This window comes from Erpetoichthys calabaricus, chromosome 7 (assembly GCF_900747795.2).
Source record: "Erpetoichthys calabaricus chromosome 7, fErpCal1.3, whole genome shotgun sequence".
Classification (NCBI taxonomy): domain Eukaryota; kingdom Metazoa; phylum Chordata; class Cladistia; order Polypteriformes; family Polypteridae; genus Erpetoichthys; species Erpetoichthys calabaricus.
The window spans coordinates 169,768,922-169,785,344 of NC_041400.2; the positions used below are offsets into that span (position 1 = coordinate 169,768,922).

Genomic DNA, 16,423 nt, shown 5'->3' on the forward strand with positions numbered 1-16,423 from the left:
GTCTACAGTTCAAATGCTCATTATGCTCCATTATGGTTCACATAAGCTCTCTTTGGAGGTGCTTTATTTCACAATATTTTAGTAAAATACATGTGTTTGGGATGTTGGAAGCATACAACTGGTTAACTTGACATGTGTATTATGCAACATGAGTAATGTGAGAATTTGTTTCATGGACATTTTTGATATTTGATGTTGTCCAGTGTTGAACTCCGTAGACACCTATTCTGTCAGAAAATTTGTTATCCCCGCTCTTGAAGATATGACATTAAACATTTTTCTTACCCATCACTACAAATTATATGGGGTGCGTTTTGTTGGGGCTGACTGTCGTAGACTTCATGTGCAAGTTGTCTCCGTGCATTCAGCTTCCTTCAGTTGTTTCATGCACATATCAATGTCACAGCTGACAACGTCGGACCATCGTGTTCTTTGCCATCCTCTACTCCTGATCCCTTTCCCAGCATCAGAGACATCTCTAGTGAGTTGGCTCTCATAACTTGACTGAAGAATGCCAATCATTGCCTAGCTATCTTGTCTTCTAGGGGCACGCCACTTTTAATTCTACTAAGGACTTCCTTATTCATGATTTCACTGTCTGTGGAGTTCATAGCAGCTTCCTACAACACTACAGTTTGAACCCATTGATTTTTTTTCTATTTTACATCCATTATTCGGTATGGGGGACATAATTACTTTGACCATTCTGCACTTGGTAGCAATGCTGATGCTTTTGCTGTTTGATATTTTAAGTTATGTGGGATAAGTAACATATAAAAATATCATTTTAGGGTGGAGTATTCCTTTAACATATGGAAGTTTAATCCACTGACATGCAGTCTGTGAGTTACATTTTCATAAACGGTACAATTTTCTGCCCTCAACTGAACACATGTCTACCTACCTGGGCTTTAACTGTATTTTTAAAGACTTATGTCATGTTCAGCATGCTTTTAACCCCTTTCTTTGAGAAAGTATAAAAACTATAGGGAAAGCATCAAACCACATTTCATATTTCCAGCTGCACAAACATCAAGGACAGACATTTTTGTTTTCTTTAGTTTTGTTTTACAAGCAGTGACTAACGTTCACAAATTTCTTGCTCCCTTGGCCTCTTGCATATCCAGCTTTAATGTGTTTGGCAACAAAGCCTCATGTTTAAACCATGTCTCTGGCACAAACGCGAGTTTGGGTCAAGATAACTTGTGTGAGAAATAAGAAGCCTGGGCCTCTGGAGATTTTTGTTGATGTCTCTTCCTTTTCATGTAAAGGCCCTCATTAATATTTTTTAACATTTAATTGCTCTACTTGCCCCATCTACCTCAATTTCTTTGTTCCGAAGTCAGTAAATTCCCTAACCATGCCTGGAAAAAGCTAAAATATTACAAGCATCCAAGACCTTTATTAAACAAGAGACTCAAATGATTTCTAAAGACAAGCCAGAATGTAATTTTGAATTTATTTTAAACTTTAAATGTTAAATGAAGTATAAAAGCAAGCACAGGGGAATAAAAGGTCATTCATAAAAGGTCTTGAAGAAAGCAAATTGATAGCACCCTGGAAATAATACAACAGCTTGTAAAGTTTGCAATTGAAGTTTCAAGCACAGAGACAAGGATACGACCAGAATATTTGCAGTTTTCTTTTTTCTGCTTGGCATTAACAGTTGAATTCACACACAGCTTTAAAGAATTACAGTGTGTGGTTGTGGTTGCGGCTTTCTGGCACTGATTCTTGGAGAGTTTCAGAATAATATTGATGATAAGCTTTTCAGGGTTTAGTCGCCACTGCATCAAACATGTTTTACCTCTTATTCCTGCTTCACGCAGTAACAAATGGAAAGAAAAATAAATAAAAGGTAAATTACAGTCAATCGGCCTCCTGCGTGCCAAACAACAGTCCGTATATAAAATAATAAAAGCTGACAAGCATGTGCAGAATGTACTGAAAACACGATTACTTTCTTGGTATTAGTAGGCAGCTGTGAGACAAATGGCATGCTTTAGCTGTTTGTGATTTGTAGCAGTTGAGGTAATAACAGGGTTTGATCCTGGTGGTCCTGGATTATCCATATGCCAAACCAGAGCATAAGGAGCTGACTGGACTCAGGCTTTATTCCAGCAATGTTTGATGTAGGTCTCAGTTAAAGGTTCAGTAGCTGCATACACTCTTCATACAACTATGGACAACATTAAAGATATAAATAATGGGCAACTGTGGCCAGTGTCCTCATTATGGGTGCCCTCAGCAGTCATTGCAGCTGTACAAATAACGTTGTGTGATTCTCTGGCACTGCCACAAAGAGGGTAAGTGAGGTAAGAATGGATGGCTAATAATTTTCTTGATCTAAATCAAAATAAAACGGAGGTGCTTATAGTGGGTCCATCAGCTAAAGCCCAAATTGGTCTTGGGTCTTCTCGGCTCTTTCTCTGTCTTTTCCAAACCTCAAGTCCGCAATCTTGGTGTTACCTTTGACAGTAACCTCTCTTTTGAGAAACAAATAAATTCTGTAGTCAAGAGTTGCTTTTTCCAACTTCGTCTATTAGGTAAGATCAAGCCTTTTTTATCTTCTAGGGATCTTGAGATAGCTACTCATGCATTTATTTTTTCTCGCCTTGATTACTGCAACTCGCTGTATTCTGGGATTAACAAATCCCTGATACACAGATTACAGTTGGTCCAGAATGCTGCCGCTCGCTTTCTGGTTGGGGCAAGAAAGTCTGACTCTGTTTCTCCTATTTTAGCTTCTTTACATTGGCTGCCTGTCAGTTTTCGAATTGATTTTAAAATCCTGCTGCTAGTTTTTAAATCTTTACATTGACTTGCTCCTGCCTATTTATCTGAATTGTGTGTTTTACATCAGCCATCTAGAGTGCTTAGATCTTCTGGTCAGCTGTCTCTGGTTGTCCCTAGTACCAAGTGTAAAACCAAGGGGGACAGAGCTTTTGCAGCTGCTGCTCCTCACCTGTGGAACTCTTTACCTCATCATATAAAGGAGTCGTCTACAATTGAACTGTTCAAAACGAGATTAAAGACTCATTTCTACTCACTTGCATTCAGTTACCTTCAGTAATACTGATGGCTTCCTCTTTGTGATTATATTACATTACTTCTATTTTTTTATGTATATTACATTGCTTCTATTTTTTTATGTATGTAACATTACTTCTATTTATTATGTATTTTATTTTATGTTCAAATATTTTATTTCTATTTATGTTTTATGTAAATTTGTTCTATTTTTGTAAAGCACTTTGGCCACAGCATTACTATGTTTGTTTAAATGTGCTATATAAATAAATTGACATTAAGAAGAGGAATAAGAGGTTCATTAATGTGAATGGAAACCTTGCTGCTACTCTTATACTGCCCATGGACACCATGGAACGGATCATTTGATTTGCCTTGCAGAAGCCATTGCCATCTGAGCAGCACTGCTGACCACTTGAAAGTGCTCCCTCTGTCTTTAATGATGTAGCGATTGTATTATTGTAGAAGTCTACCTGTTCAGTATTTTGGTTCACCTACATTACATACAGTAGTTATACTGTAGTTTATTGAACGCCAGGTACATCTGCTTTACATCACTCCACGTTTATCGCTTTCTCCACAGGGAACGGCTGCCTTAAGCAAATTGAAACTTCTGTGTAGCTGTTGTATAGCGCCCCAACTGTGCCATTAGCCTGCATGTGGACAGCTGCCTCAAGCGAAATGAGCCTTCCGTATAGCTGCTTTATAGTGCCTCACTTATATGGCTTACTCACACATGGGCAGCACCCTTAAGCAAAATGAGACTTGGATACAGTCAGTGTTTCTCAACTACTTGGTCACTCCACCCAAGCCCACTGATGATTGTGCCCGAATCACCAAGGGGGACCTAGAATCTGACGATCACTCTAGAATCACCAATGGGGAAAAGCACTGAATGCTGCCCTGATGATAGTGCTAGAATCACCAAGCTGGAGCTCTGAAAATCACAATGGGGGGACAACCCCTCAGGGGGGTTGCAGTGACACTTTCATGAGAAAAAGTGGGTTGCAGCACCAAAAGGTTTAAGAAACCCTACTGTAGCTGTGTTACGGCACCAAACATAGACGGCTTAATCCATAGGTGGAGAGCTGCCTTAAACAAGCTGTAACTTCAGTATAGCTGCTTTATAGCGCCATATGTGTGTAAGGCTTCACCTGCACATGGACAGCTGCCTCAAGCAAAGAGACCTACTCACTTGGTACGAGCAGACTAAACAGTTGACTTATTGAAAGCATCCCTTTTCAGACACTAACCCTGGTGGTAATATGGCAGTCACCCACACTAGGTGCTCTTTACACTATACCGAAGCATAATTCATTTAACACAGTAAAACCAATTGAAGCAAAAGTAGGATATCTATTTGAAAAGAATCTTACTGAAGATACATCTGTAAGGATAGAGATAGTGAGGTGAAAGATGAGTCCCTTCAGGCCCAGGTGCATTTCTGCTTGGAAAAAGTTTCTACGGCTATCTGCCAAGTTCAGTGGGAATGCAAACACATATACTTGATGACACTGGTGACAATTAAGGAGAAGAGAATTCACAATGGGACAGCATGACATTGCAGTGGTTAGTGCTGCTGCTTCATGAATCTGGCTCCTTGTTGTCTGTGTGGAGTTTGTACATTCTTCCCATGACCGTGTGGGTGCTCTTCCCACACCCCCAAAGATATGCGGTTTGTGTGTGTCTGTGTGCATGAGTGAGCTCTGCAGTGAACTGGCGCCATGTCGAGGGCCGTGCACTGCGTGGCAAACAGCCCTGCTAGGATAGAGTGTGGCTCCTCAGGACCCCCAGCTGGATTCAGTGAATTTGAGAATGGTATGGAATGGCATTGAGGATGAAACACAGGAAGTATTTCATCAGACAAAGGTTGTGCGAATCTGAAATAAGCTACTGAAACACTGAAATTCTTCTTCTTCTTTCGGCTGCTCCCGTTAGGGGTTGCCACAGCGGATCATCTTCTTCCATATCTTTCTGTCCTCTGCATCTTGTTCTGTTACACCCATCACCTGCATGTCCTCTCTCACCACACCCATGAACCTTCACTTAGGCCTTCCTCTTTTCTTCTTGCCTGGCAGCTCTATCTTGAACATCATTTTCCCAATATACCCAACATCTCTCCTCTGCACATGTCCAAACCAACACAATCTCGCCTCTCTGACTTTGTCTCCCAATCTTCCAACCTGAGCTGACCCTCTAATGTACTCATTTCTAATCCTGTCCATCTTCGTCACACCCAGTGCAAATCTTAGCATCTTTAACTCTGCCACCTCCAGCTCTGTCTCCTGCTTTCTGGTCAGTGCCACCGTCTCCAACCCATAAAACATAGCTGTTCTCACTACTGTCCTGTAGACCTTCCCTTTCGCTCTTGCTGATACCCGTCTGTCAAAAATCAATCCTGACACTCTTCTCCACCCATTCCACCCTGCCTGCACTCTCTTTTTCACCTCTCTTCCACAATCCCCATTACTCTGTACTGTTGATTCTAAGTATTTAAACTCATCCACCTTCGCCAACTCTACTCCCTGCATCCTCACCATTCCACTGACCTTCATCTCATTTACACACATATATTCTGTCTTGTTCCTACTGACCTTCATTCCTCTCCTCTCTAGAGCATATCTCCACCTCTCCAGGGTCTCCTCAACCTGCTCCCTACTATCGCTACAGATCACAATGTCATCAGCAAACATCATAGTCCACGGGGACTCCTGTCTAATCTCATCTGTCAACCTGTCCATCACCATTGCAAATAAGAAAGGGCTCAGAGCCGATCCCTGATGTAATCCCACCTCCACCTTGAATGCATCCATCACTCCTACCGCAGACCTCACCACTGTCACACTTCCCTTGTACATTTCCTGTACAACTCTTACGTACTTCTTTGCCACTCTAGACTTCCTCATACAATGCCACAGCTCCTCTCGAGGCACCCTGTCATTTGCTTTCTCCAGGTCCACAAAGACGCAATGCAACTCCTTCTGGCCTTCTCTAAACTTCTCCATCAACATCCTCTGAGCAAACATTGCATCTGTTGTGCTCTTTCTTGGCATGAAACCATACTGCTGCTCACTAATCATCACCTCACTTCTTAACCTAGCTTCCACTACTCTTTCCCATAACTGAAACACTGAAATTGAAGCATTACAATTGACAGCTTTTAAATTTGTAATTATCTAAATCAGTGGTTCCTGAACTCAGTCCTAGGGATTCCCTGTGGCTGCAGGTTTTTGATCTAACCAAATTTGCAATTAGTGATAATAATTGATCTCAGTTAGTTAGCTGTTTTTTTTTTCACTTTTCTTATTCTGCATTCTGAAAAGCACAGCAGTATGATTTTTTACATTATAAGATATTCAGAAATATTTCAATTTTATTGCTATGGCTTTAAATGCGTAACTCTTTTTTGTTGTTTTCCTATTATTTTTCTCTTATTCTGCTCCATTCTTTGTATCCTAACAACGACAATTAGAAACACCCGAGTGAACAACATTAGATGATGAAAGGCTGCAAACTGCTTCAGTTTTAGACCAGCTAATTAGTCGATAATGGAAAAGCAGAATGGAAATCACAATGAACGTAAATAAAAAGTAAAAAAGAAATACTTGTAGCAATCCACATTTAACTGCTTAATTTTTATTAAAATGTTTAAACACGCTTGCTTTTGTAATTTCTTCAATGACCCCAAGACACAAAAATTGGGAAATAACAGTTCATGTAATTAGACTAGGAGTCCATTTAAGAACAAAAGTTGGTTGGAATAAAAACCTGCCGCCCCAGGGGGTCCCTAAGACTGAGTTTGGGAACCACTGATCTAGATAAATGCTATTAAAATTAGTTATTAGATAAACAAACAAGCTTGATGAAATGAACAGTCTAGTTTGCAAAATATCTCATGTTTTCATATGCATACTTAATGATATACCTTTGAATAGAAATGTGAGTCTTAAAACTGGATCTCTCTATTAAAGTATATGTTTTTAAGTCTCATACATAATTCTTTCTTAATCTGCTCTTACTTCCACTTTTTCATGTTCCGTTATTTGTATGAAATGTGTAAAAGGTGTTTGTATTACGATAAAGCATTTTTCTTTATTTTTCAGTAATGAGAATATCCATTTAATGTTACAACTATTTCACTCACCTGAAGGATGCTGGTAAAGAAAAACCTAACCTGGTAATCATAGGTCACACGATATGCATCCTGGGATATCAAGTGAGCTATCAGCTCCTGCGATTTTTGAATGATATAGCCGTCATGCTTGTAAAAACTAACGTGTTTTATATGTACATTTCGGTTCATGCTTTTTATTGTGCAGAATCTGTTTTTTGAGCTTTTTTGATCATTTTGGTTTATTTTGACAATTTTATTTTGTTCGTGTTCTGTTTCGTTCTTCTTTTATGTGACGTGATAGGATGAGTCACATGACAACAGTGGCTGCGTCAGTTATGTCACAGGATGTGATGGTCCAAATATGGCAGCGGATCTGTTGCACATCATTCCTTGGTCGATAAAAGTCCTGAATCCCAATCTAGCATTATTTAGCTTCTTTAACATGCAGACCCTAGACTCAGGTTTCGTCTTCATTTTATTGAACTTCCTTTCGCCAACTTCTGATTCTGTTTTTGCCCTCATGATCATTTAATATTACCTCCTGGTTATTTTATCTTTGTCACAACAATCCTTAGAGACTTAGTTTATTTTAACAATGCCTTTATGAGGGCCATTAAAAAAATGAAGCAAAAACCCAAAAGTTAGTAAAAGATAAGAAATGCACAAAGAAGTATTGAAAATATATATTGCTTTCAAAGCCTTTCTTTTCACTATGTTATTTTTTTTTCTTTTAGGAGTGGCAAGGGATTTATTATGCACGACGGAAAGCAGGAGACAACATACAGCAACACGTTAAAATAACACCGGTCACTGGACAGGGAGGGTAAGTACACTTTTTATTTGGTAGCATCGTATAGTTTTGTCTTAAATAAATTGAATGTATGTGTCCTACATATACTGTAAGATCCATATACTATATAATAATATAACAGGTTTGTGAGGAGCCTGCTGGTCCCCTTTTGAAAGTAAAACTGTGATTCCACATTTCTCATCCCTCTTGCAGTGAGAGTTAGTTTGTGAAACCAAAGTAATTTGTTTAGCCTGGGGAGCTGCCGAAACTCTTCCTCTGCTGTGCAGGTTACTACACCAGTCTTGGAATAGGCATATTCCATATGTATACGTGTTTCATTGACTTAAATCAAATGAATCACACAAAGAATCCACTTACTACCTGAAACTGTTTTTGTAGTTCATAAACGAACATGATGTGGTAGTGAGTATAAGAGAATAGTTAAGCAGCATATTAATTGCAAACATCCTTGGGGCCATCAGCTCACTAAGGAATTCAGAAGTGACCTGCTTTAACAGCTACATGACTGAAATGAAAAATTCTAGTCATACCCTAGCCGAGTATTTGTAGTTTTCAGTTTTCATCCTGAATAAGACCTTCACCATCTTCATTCTAACTCATGTAAATTTGATTGGACAACATCTGGCAGCCAATGTCTGTTTCAAATACATAGAAAGTGCACCGGTACTGGCACAGTGGTTAGTGCTCTTACTTCACAGCTCAGGAGTGCTGGTTTCAGATCCCAGTTTAAATACTAGGGCATAGCAAGTTACATCAATACTCAATTATGTACTCAAGAGCATCAATGAAGATTACGTGGATGTGCATTCAACACAGAAACTAAGAAGTACAACTATCAAATCATCTCGCTGAAGGAGATTCCCTAGTGACTTTTTTAAAATGTCTGGATAAGACAGTGTGGCAGCATGGCAATTAGGTAACCAAATGAGCCAAGTTAATCCTATCCTTTATAAAATTTCTTGTGGTCTTCTGGGAAGTTGTTTCATGCTAAATCTCTCAATACAAGATCAAACCATTTTCTGAATGTACTTTTTCCACTGAAGAGAGCCTGACCTTGGTTTCAAGTGGATGTTGGAGACTAATCCTACACAGGATGCTGGCCCATCATCCACTTTTGCACATACACACTCAAATATGTGCAATTCAGAGACCCCAGATAACCTACCGTGCATACTGTTCTGATCCAGGAGACACCCAAGGTGGATGGGCCAGCAATCAAGCCCAGGTCCTTAAACTTTTGTGGTTTAAGTGCTGCACACTGAGCTAGCATGCACCAAGTCAGTGTGCTTTTATTTTACTTCTACATCAGTGATGTTGGTATTGAAATCGAGTGAATCAGTAAAGATTCACCCATCTGCGTGTTTAATTAAAAAAGGCTCAATTTTATAAAGAAAGCTCCGAAAATAAGAAACCAGGACTCATTGTTTAATTGTTGATGAAATGGAAAGGGAAGAATGAAAATGATATTGTTATTTCTTAAAAAGTATGTATGTATGTATATATATATATATATATATATATATATATATATATATATATATATGCTGTATATTCAGAAAGAGAGTTTGAGAGAGCTCATCTTGTAGTTGAAATGATATGAAATAATAATGGCAAGATCATTTTCTTTCATAATTTGCATGGTCCCAGTAACTTACAGTTTTTTAAGTTGTTTTTGTGGTTAACTCTGCATTTCTCTTTCTTTAGGAAAATTCGACATTTTGTATCAATCAAAAGACTGTGCGGTGAAAACCAAAAACAGGTTTTTTTTTTATGCTTTTTCTTGGTTTTATAATACATGAGATCTTCTTGCAGTGTCAAATACTCAATATGGAAAGTGAATGAATTCAGGGAGAGAAAAGTTAGAATTTTGAATTTAGTAATTTCAGTTACCACTCCATTACAAAACTGATTGGTTTGCATATATTATTTTAAACCAGAGGTTTAGGGAAAAGTTTTTGAAGTTATTTAACTTTACATTCTATCACAGAAGTCTAGTTTTAATTGTGTGTTTAGCTTTTTTAATATCTCAGCCATAACTGATCTGAATATTCCCCAAACAAGAAAGGCAAAGGAGAAAAAAACTCCCCCAGCCTCAAAAACCACCAAATAATACTTTTAATAAATATATTTTAATCATTGTTTTTCTATTATTTAATTATAAAATCACAATAAAAAAGAATTAAGACAATAAAGACAACACACAATAAAGAACAATCAAATCAATAATAAACCAATAAACTAATTCAACTGAAAAAAATTTGAAATCAAAACTTAACTTAAAATAATTGATACACGAACAGAAAAAGACAAGAAATAATGTAATAACCAAAAATAAGAATAATAAATTCACTAATGAATAAAAAAGAAGGTTCATAATTCACTGATCACAGAACATTGGAAGGGATTGTAAGTTTTAAAAAAGGACTTGGAGACGTAACAATCTCATACAACAGTTATGTTCAAACATACATCGGCCCGTCCAGAGTCTGTGCCTGCATGTCACTCCCTCTACACATCACCAATCACACTCCACTCGCTAATCATTTCACCTCACTAATCAGTTTTTAACCTCTGTTGTATTGACCAATTCTATTTGAAACTGCCCTGAAGTAATTTCAGACAATTGCTACTTTAAATCAGTGCAAATCTTTTGTAGAAAGGGATAAACAGTCTCAACACTCTTTTCTTCAATTTTATATTACACGGCCACCATCACACTGCATTAGAAAACCACAATGTCAATGTCCAGGAGTAGCCGAGTCAGAGACCAACTCTCAGTCTGATTCAGAATTTGTAGCTGGACTTGACAAAGGCTCTTCACTCACGATCCCTGTGTAATCTGACAGAGCGTTACTAGTTTTGCCAAGAAAAGTAGAGACAGCTGTCAGAGTCCAGATGAGCAAAGCTCATAGAGACCTGTCTACACAGACTCAAGGCTGATGTGGCTGCCAAGGGTTCATCTACTTAATACAGTGGTACCTCAGAACATGAACTTGATCCATTCCAGAAGGCTGGTCAAGTTTCAAATCATATTTCCCAGTAAGAAATAATGTAAATAGGATTGATCTGTTCCAGATCCCCAAATGATTGCTTAGTTATACCTGTATACAATACAATACAATACAATACAATTTATTTTTGTATAGCCCAAAATCACACAAGAAGTGCTGCAATGGGCTTTAACAGGCCCTGCCTCTTGACAGGCCCCCAGCCCTGACTCTCTAAGAAAACAGGGAAAAACTCCCAAAAAAACCGTGTAGGGAAAAATGGGAGAAAGCTTGGGAAAGGCAGTTCAAAGAGAGACCCTTTTCCAGGTAAGCTGGGCGTGCGGTGGGTGTCAAAAAGAAGGGGGTCAATACAATACAATACAATACAATACAATACACAGAATAGAACAAATCCTCAATACAGTATAAAAAGTATGGAGCAGAATTTAACAGTAGATGATATCACATAATATGATTTGGATACATACATAACTAATGATAAATATCATTTTGAAACAATTGAAATCAATGCACAGAAGAGATAAATGCATATACTGTACAAACACACATAGAAATGACCATTTAACTGCAAATTAATTTTGCAACATTAGCACTTTTACTTAACTCATTAACTTTGCCATCCCATACTCTTCCGCAAGAGTCGATACATGTGAACCACTTTCATGTTTTGTTATTATTTCCTCTTTTAGCCCAATTGTAACTCACACGAGCTTCCTCTTTGCTTTGCTACTCTTACTGCTAACTTTTTTAGGGGCCATAGTAATTACTTTCAACAGGAAAAACTCCCCCCAAAAAAGCAAAAAAACAACACATTCACAGAGAACACAGTTTCAGCACATCTTTACAACAGGAGCGATACTGTAGCAATACTGAGGCTCAGTCATAGGGATATACAGCGCTTGCAGGCCTGTTTGGCTTTGTCTCGTCCCCTCACGGATGCGTCTTGACTGGTGTTTTAGCAGGATGTTCGTGCTCTGAGTTTTTGTTAGAGATTGGGGGCAAAAAAAAAAATCAAACGACCCATTCATGTTCTGAATTCTTTCAATCTGGAGACGTTCGTGTTCTGAGGTTCTGCTTTAATAACATGAAGAAAGTGAAAACTTATGTGATCAATTATTTTGTGTTTTATATTTGTAATTAATTTAGACCACTTTGCATACATTTGCTTCCACTTCCCAATTAGAGAGTCATTTTCTGTTTATCAGTGTCAAAAAAGCCAAATTAAATCCCCTGTAATTCAATGTTTTATAACAGTGAAATGTGAAAATTTCCAAGAGGGTGAATACTTTTTATAGGCTCTGTAACTGCTCTGTCTGCAGCATTTCTGTGTTATGTCAGGTTCATCCCAGTCATACAAGACGTGTGTACTTTTTGGGAAAAGCCTCTCCCTTCCTACTCCCTGCTTGAGCAGACCCTCGTCACAAACTCCTATAAGGTTCACCTGAGTGAATGACATTGAAAAAGCTGTTGGGTAAAACATAACCAGATTTAAAAAATGTTTAGTGATCCTTGCAGCATGACAAAAATGTTAAGAACAAGATTAGACATCACAGCAATGAGAGGAAATTGTTAGGTTAGGGGTAGGGTTAGGTAAATAAAAATGCATTATACTCCACCTTTTTATTTAAGTAGGTGAGAACTGCACAGAAGGGTGAATGCAGAAGTATGCTTTTCACTCTGGCACATAACTGTTGTAATATTTAAAAAGTTAATTTTTGAAGAAACGTTTGGTGAGAATTCATAAAAAATCAAATAAGCGGCTTGAAGTTTATGTGGCAGCTTAAAGGCTGTTTTACTTTGATTAAACACATATTTTATGAAGTGTTCAAAATAATAATTAGCTTGGTTCTTGTATTAAGTACCCTACATGATGCCCTTTGTTTGATTTTTTTTTAAATAAAGTTAATGCCACCATTTCTAGGTCAGCTGTGTAGAATGCCCCTTGCATGTCCCTGGAATCCTTAGCCAATGCAGGACCCTAACAGATCTATTAGGATTTATTAAAGACAACTGATTTAATAAAACATCTGCAGGTCTTTAATGAGCAAATTTAAAGACATATGTAGCATTCTGAAAAGTCCTTGAGATCCTGAATTGCCAAAAATCGCAGTATTAAATACCCACCTCACTCAGTGTTGATGGTGGAAATAAATAAATGAAGAGCAGAATTCAGATCAGATTGTTTTGTTCTAAAATCTTTTTTCAGAGCAGCAAAATGATTGCTGTTAATAACTGGCCAATCCTGGATTTGACTCCCATTCCCTGTAAATTTCTGCAAATGTTTGGAGTCATCGACGATGTGCCCAGGCAATCAACAATGGATGATATCAACGACCATCCACTTAGCCCTAGTTCTCATGTCTAAAAGACACATTTATGACCCTACTAGATCAGATAAGAACTTTTATTAAGTGCTGCTCTGCGTTGGGCAGTTTGTGGTAGGAGGCGAAGGCTCTGCATCCATCTTGTTATTACTGATTGCTCAAGAAAGCTTTGCTATAACCTGCACTTCTGCTGAGTACAAAGCTGCCGCTTTAATACCCCAACAGTGACATCAAAAGTAGCGTTTATGATCCTCCAGAAGGAGGAAAAGATTTAGACACATGAACACCTCTTCTCCTTCCAGGAAGATAGCCTGGGGGAATACAGATGAAAGGCGGCTACTGTCAAAATAGGCTGTGGCCTGCCGAGTCCCTGCCTTGGATGACTAATTCTGAAAATGTTAACTTTATGTTATGACACAAAATTTACAGCCTTATTCTCTTTTTACATTATATACATCCAGACCTCATCACTTTCCGCACTTTATTGTGTTGTAGATTTAATTTGAAATGGATAAACATGCTATTTTTGCCCATCAACCTAGACTCAATAACCCATAATGGCAAAGTGAAAACATGTTTTCAGAAAAGGTTTGTAAATGTATTAAAGTCAAAAAGCTAAACCCCTTTTGCTGCGGCATTTCAAATTGTATTCAGGTGCTTCTAGTTTTGCTTTAATTCTCCTTGAAATGAGTCTGAAATTTGACTGGAGACACCTGTGGCAAACTGCATTGATTGGACATCATTTAGAAAGACGCTCACCTGTGTCTATAAGATTCTATAATTCCCACTGCACATCAGGACAAAAAACAAGCCATAAAGTCCAAGGAACTCTCTGAAGACCTCCATGATGAAATTATGGTGAGGCAAAGATCAGGGTAAGGAGATAAAACCATTTCTAAAGCTTTGGGTGTTCTGAGGAGCACAGTGGCCTCAAAATGCATGAAACTGAAGAAAATTTGTAACCACCAGGACTCTTCCTAGAGTTGGTCATTCGGCTGAACTGAGTAACAGGGCCAGAAGGGCTTTAGGGAGGGAGGAGACCAAGAACCCAATGATCACTCTAAGAGAGCTTCAGAATTCTCTGCTGAGATGGGAGAAGCTGTCAGAAGGACAACCATCTCAGCAGGACCCGGTCAATCAAACATTTATGGTAGAGAGGCTAGACAAAAGCCAATGTTGAGTAAAAGACATGTGAAACCCACCTGGAGTCTAAAAGTATGAGAAAAAAAAGACAAAAATTGAACACATTGAGCAGAAGTCCAAGCTCTATGTCTGCCAAAGTCCAGGCACTGTTCATCACCTGTCTAATACTATCCCTGTGGTGAAGTATGGTGGTGGCAGCATCATGCCATAGGGTACTTCTCAGTGGCAAGGACATGGAGACTGATCACAATTGAGTGAAGCATGAATGCAGCCAAATACAGAGAAGTCCTTGAAGAAAACCTTCTCCACAGTGCACAAGATCTCGGATTGGGGAGACAGTTCTCATTTCAACATAGCAACAACCCAGGCATACAGCCAAGACAACACTGGAGTGGCTTTGGGACAAATCTCTAAATGTCCTTTAGTGGCCCAGCCAAAACCCAGACTTCACAGAAGATCTGTGAAGATGGCAGTCAAAGGAGCCTGGGGAAGATCTACCAGGGAAAATGGGATAAACTGCCGAAATCCAATTATGCAAAGGTTGTAGAGACTTACCCAAGGAGACTTGAAGCTATAACTGCTGCCAAAGAGGCTTCTACAAAGTACTGAATTAAAGATCTGACTCCTGACTTGAATGAGAGATTTCAGTTTTTGATTTTTAACATATTTGTAAACCTTTCTGAAAATATACAGTACTTTCACTGAATCATTATGGGTTATTGAGTTTAGATTGATGGGCAAAAATGACAAATTTATTCTTTTGAAATTCAATTTACAACACAATAAAGGTTGCAGAATGTGAAGGGTTCCAAAAACTTTGTGAATCCACTCAAAAGTATTTGTCCTGATCACTAAGGAGTGATCTGATGTTTATTAACACTAAAACCATGACCCTGAATTGGATGAGTGTGTTAGAAAATGGATGGATACATTTGTACTATAACTTCTTTATATAAAAATATGTAGCTTTTAGTGGAAGAATGAATACAGATCCATAATGAGAACCAGTTGAACTTTTATGCCAAAAAATATCAAATTGTCATTTTAATTTCATCAGGTCAATGAAGACTGGATTTGTTCCAGTGTTCCATAAAACATTAGTGGAGTGTTTATCTTTTTTCCATGTCTAAAAAGCTTTCTCATTTAAGCTTTGCAAATGTAATAAATATTTATTTGTTTCATGTTCTCATGATACACCACAAAGAAATGTGTTATTTTGAATGGAAATAATTACTCATCTGATATTATGGAAGTAATGTACAGGACAGGGAATCAAAATGTGAATTTAATGAGAACCTTCTGTGTGGCATTTAAATAATTCCAGTATTTGTCTCTCTGTGATAATGACTACATTTTATTTGTGCTGAGTTAGGCTCTTGATTTGCATTTTTTTGTATCTAGAAGAGGTTATTTTGCTAATTTCCGCTGCAGCCTTTGTAATGAAGTTGTGTCATCGTGATGTTAATTGTCTATGCTAACTCAGCAGATCAGATTAAGTCCTGCTTTCCGCACCTCATCTGCAGTCTGACATGGCGTGTAGGTGTCAGGTGTGGCCAGGCCTTCCACAGTCTCTGGCTCGGACACTTAATCTGCAAAAGGACTTGAAACAACTCTTAACTTAGAGTGTGCCTTGGGAAGGCTGTTACTGTAGAAACACAACTTCCATCCATCATCCAACCCGCTATATTCTAACACAGGGTCACGGGGGTCTGCTGGAGCCGATCCCAGTCAACACAGGGTGCAAGGCAGGAAACAAACCCCGGGCAGGGCACCAGCTCACTGCAGGGCATGCACACACACTCATACACCAAGCACATGCTAGGGACAATTTAGGATCACCAATCCACCTAACCTGCGTGTCTTTGGACTGTGGGAGGAAACCCACGCAGACATGGGAAGAACATGCAAACTCCACGCAGGGAGGACCCGGGAAGCGAACCCAGGACTCCTTACTGCGAGGCAGCAGCGCTACCCACTGCGCCACCGTGCAGCC

General features: G+C 38.7%; 1 protein-coding gene across 1 annotated transcript in view; it reads left to right on the forward strand.

The window, feature by feature from the left end:
• pde8b (phosphodiesterase 8B) overlaps window positions 1-16,423 on the forward strand; it is a 349,017-nt gene that overhangs the window by 261,756 nt on the left and 70,838 nt on the right. Inside the window, 2 exon segments of the mRNA XM_051929508.1 lie at window positions 7,879-7,967; window positions 9,660-9,714. Of these exon segments, the coding sequence (XP_051785468.1) occupies window positions 7,879-7,967; window positions 9,660-9,714 (144 nt within the window).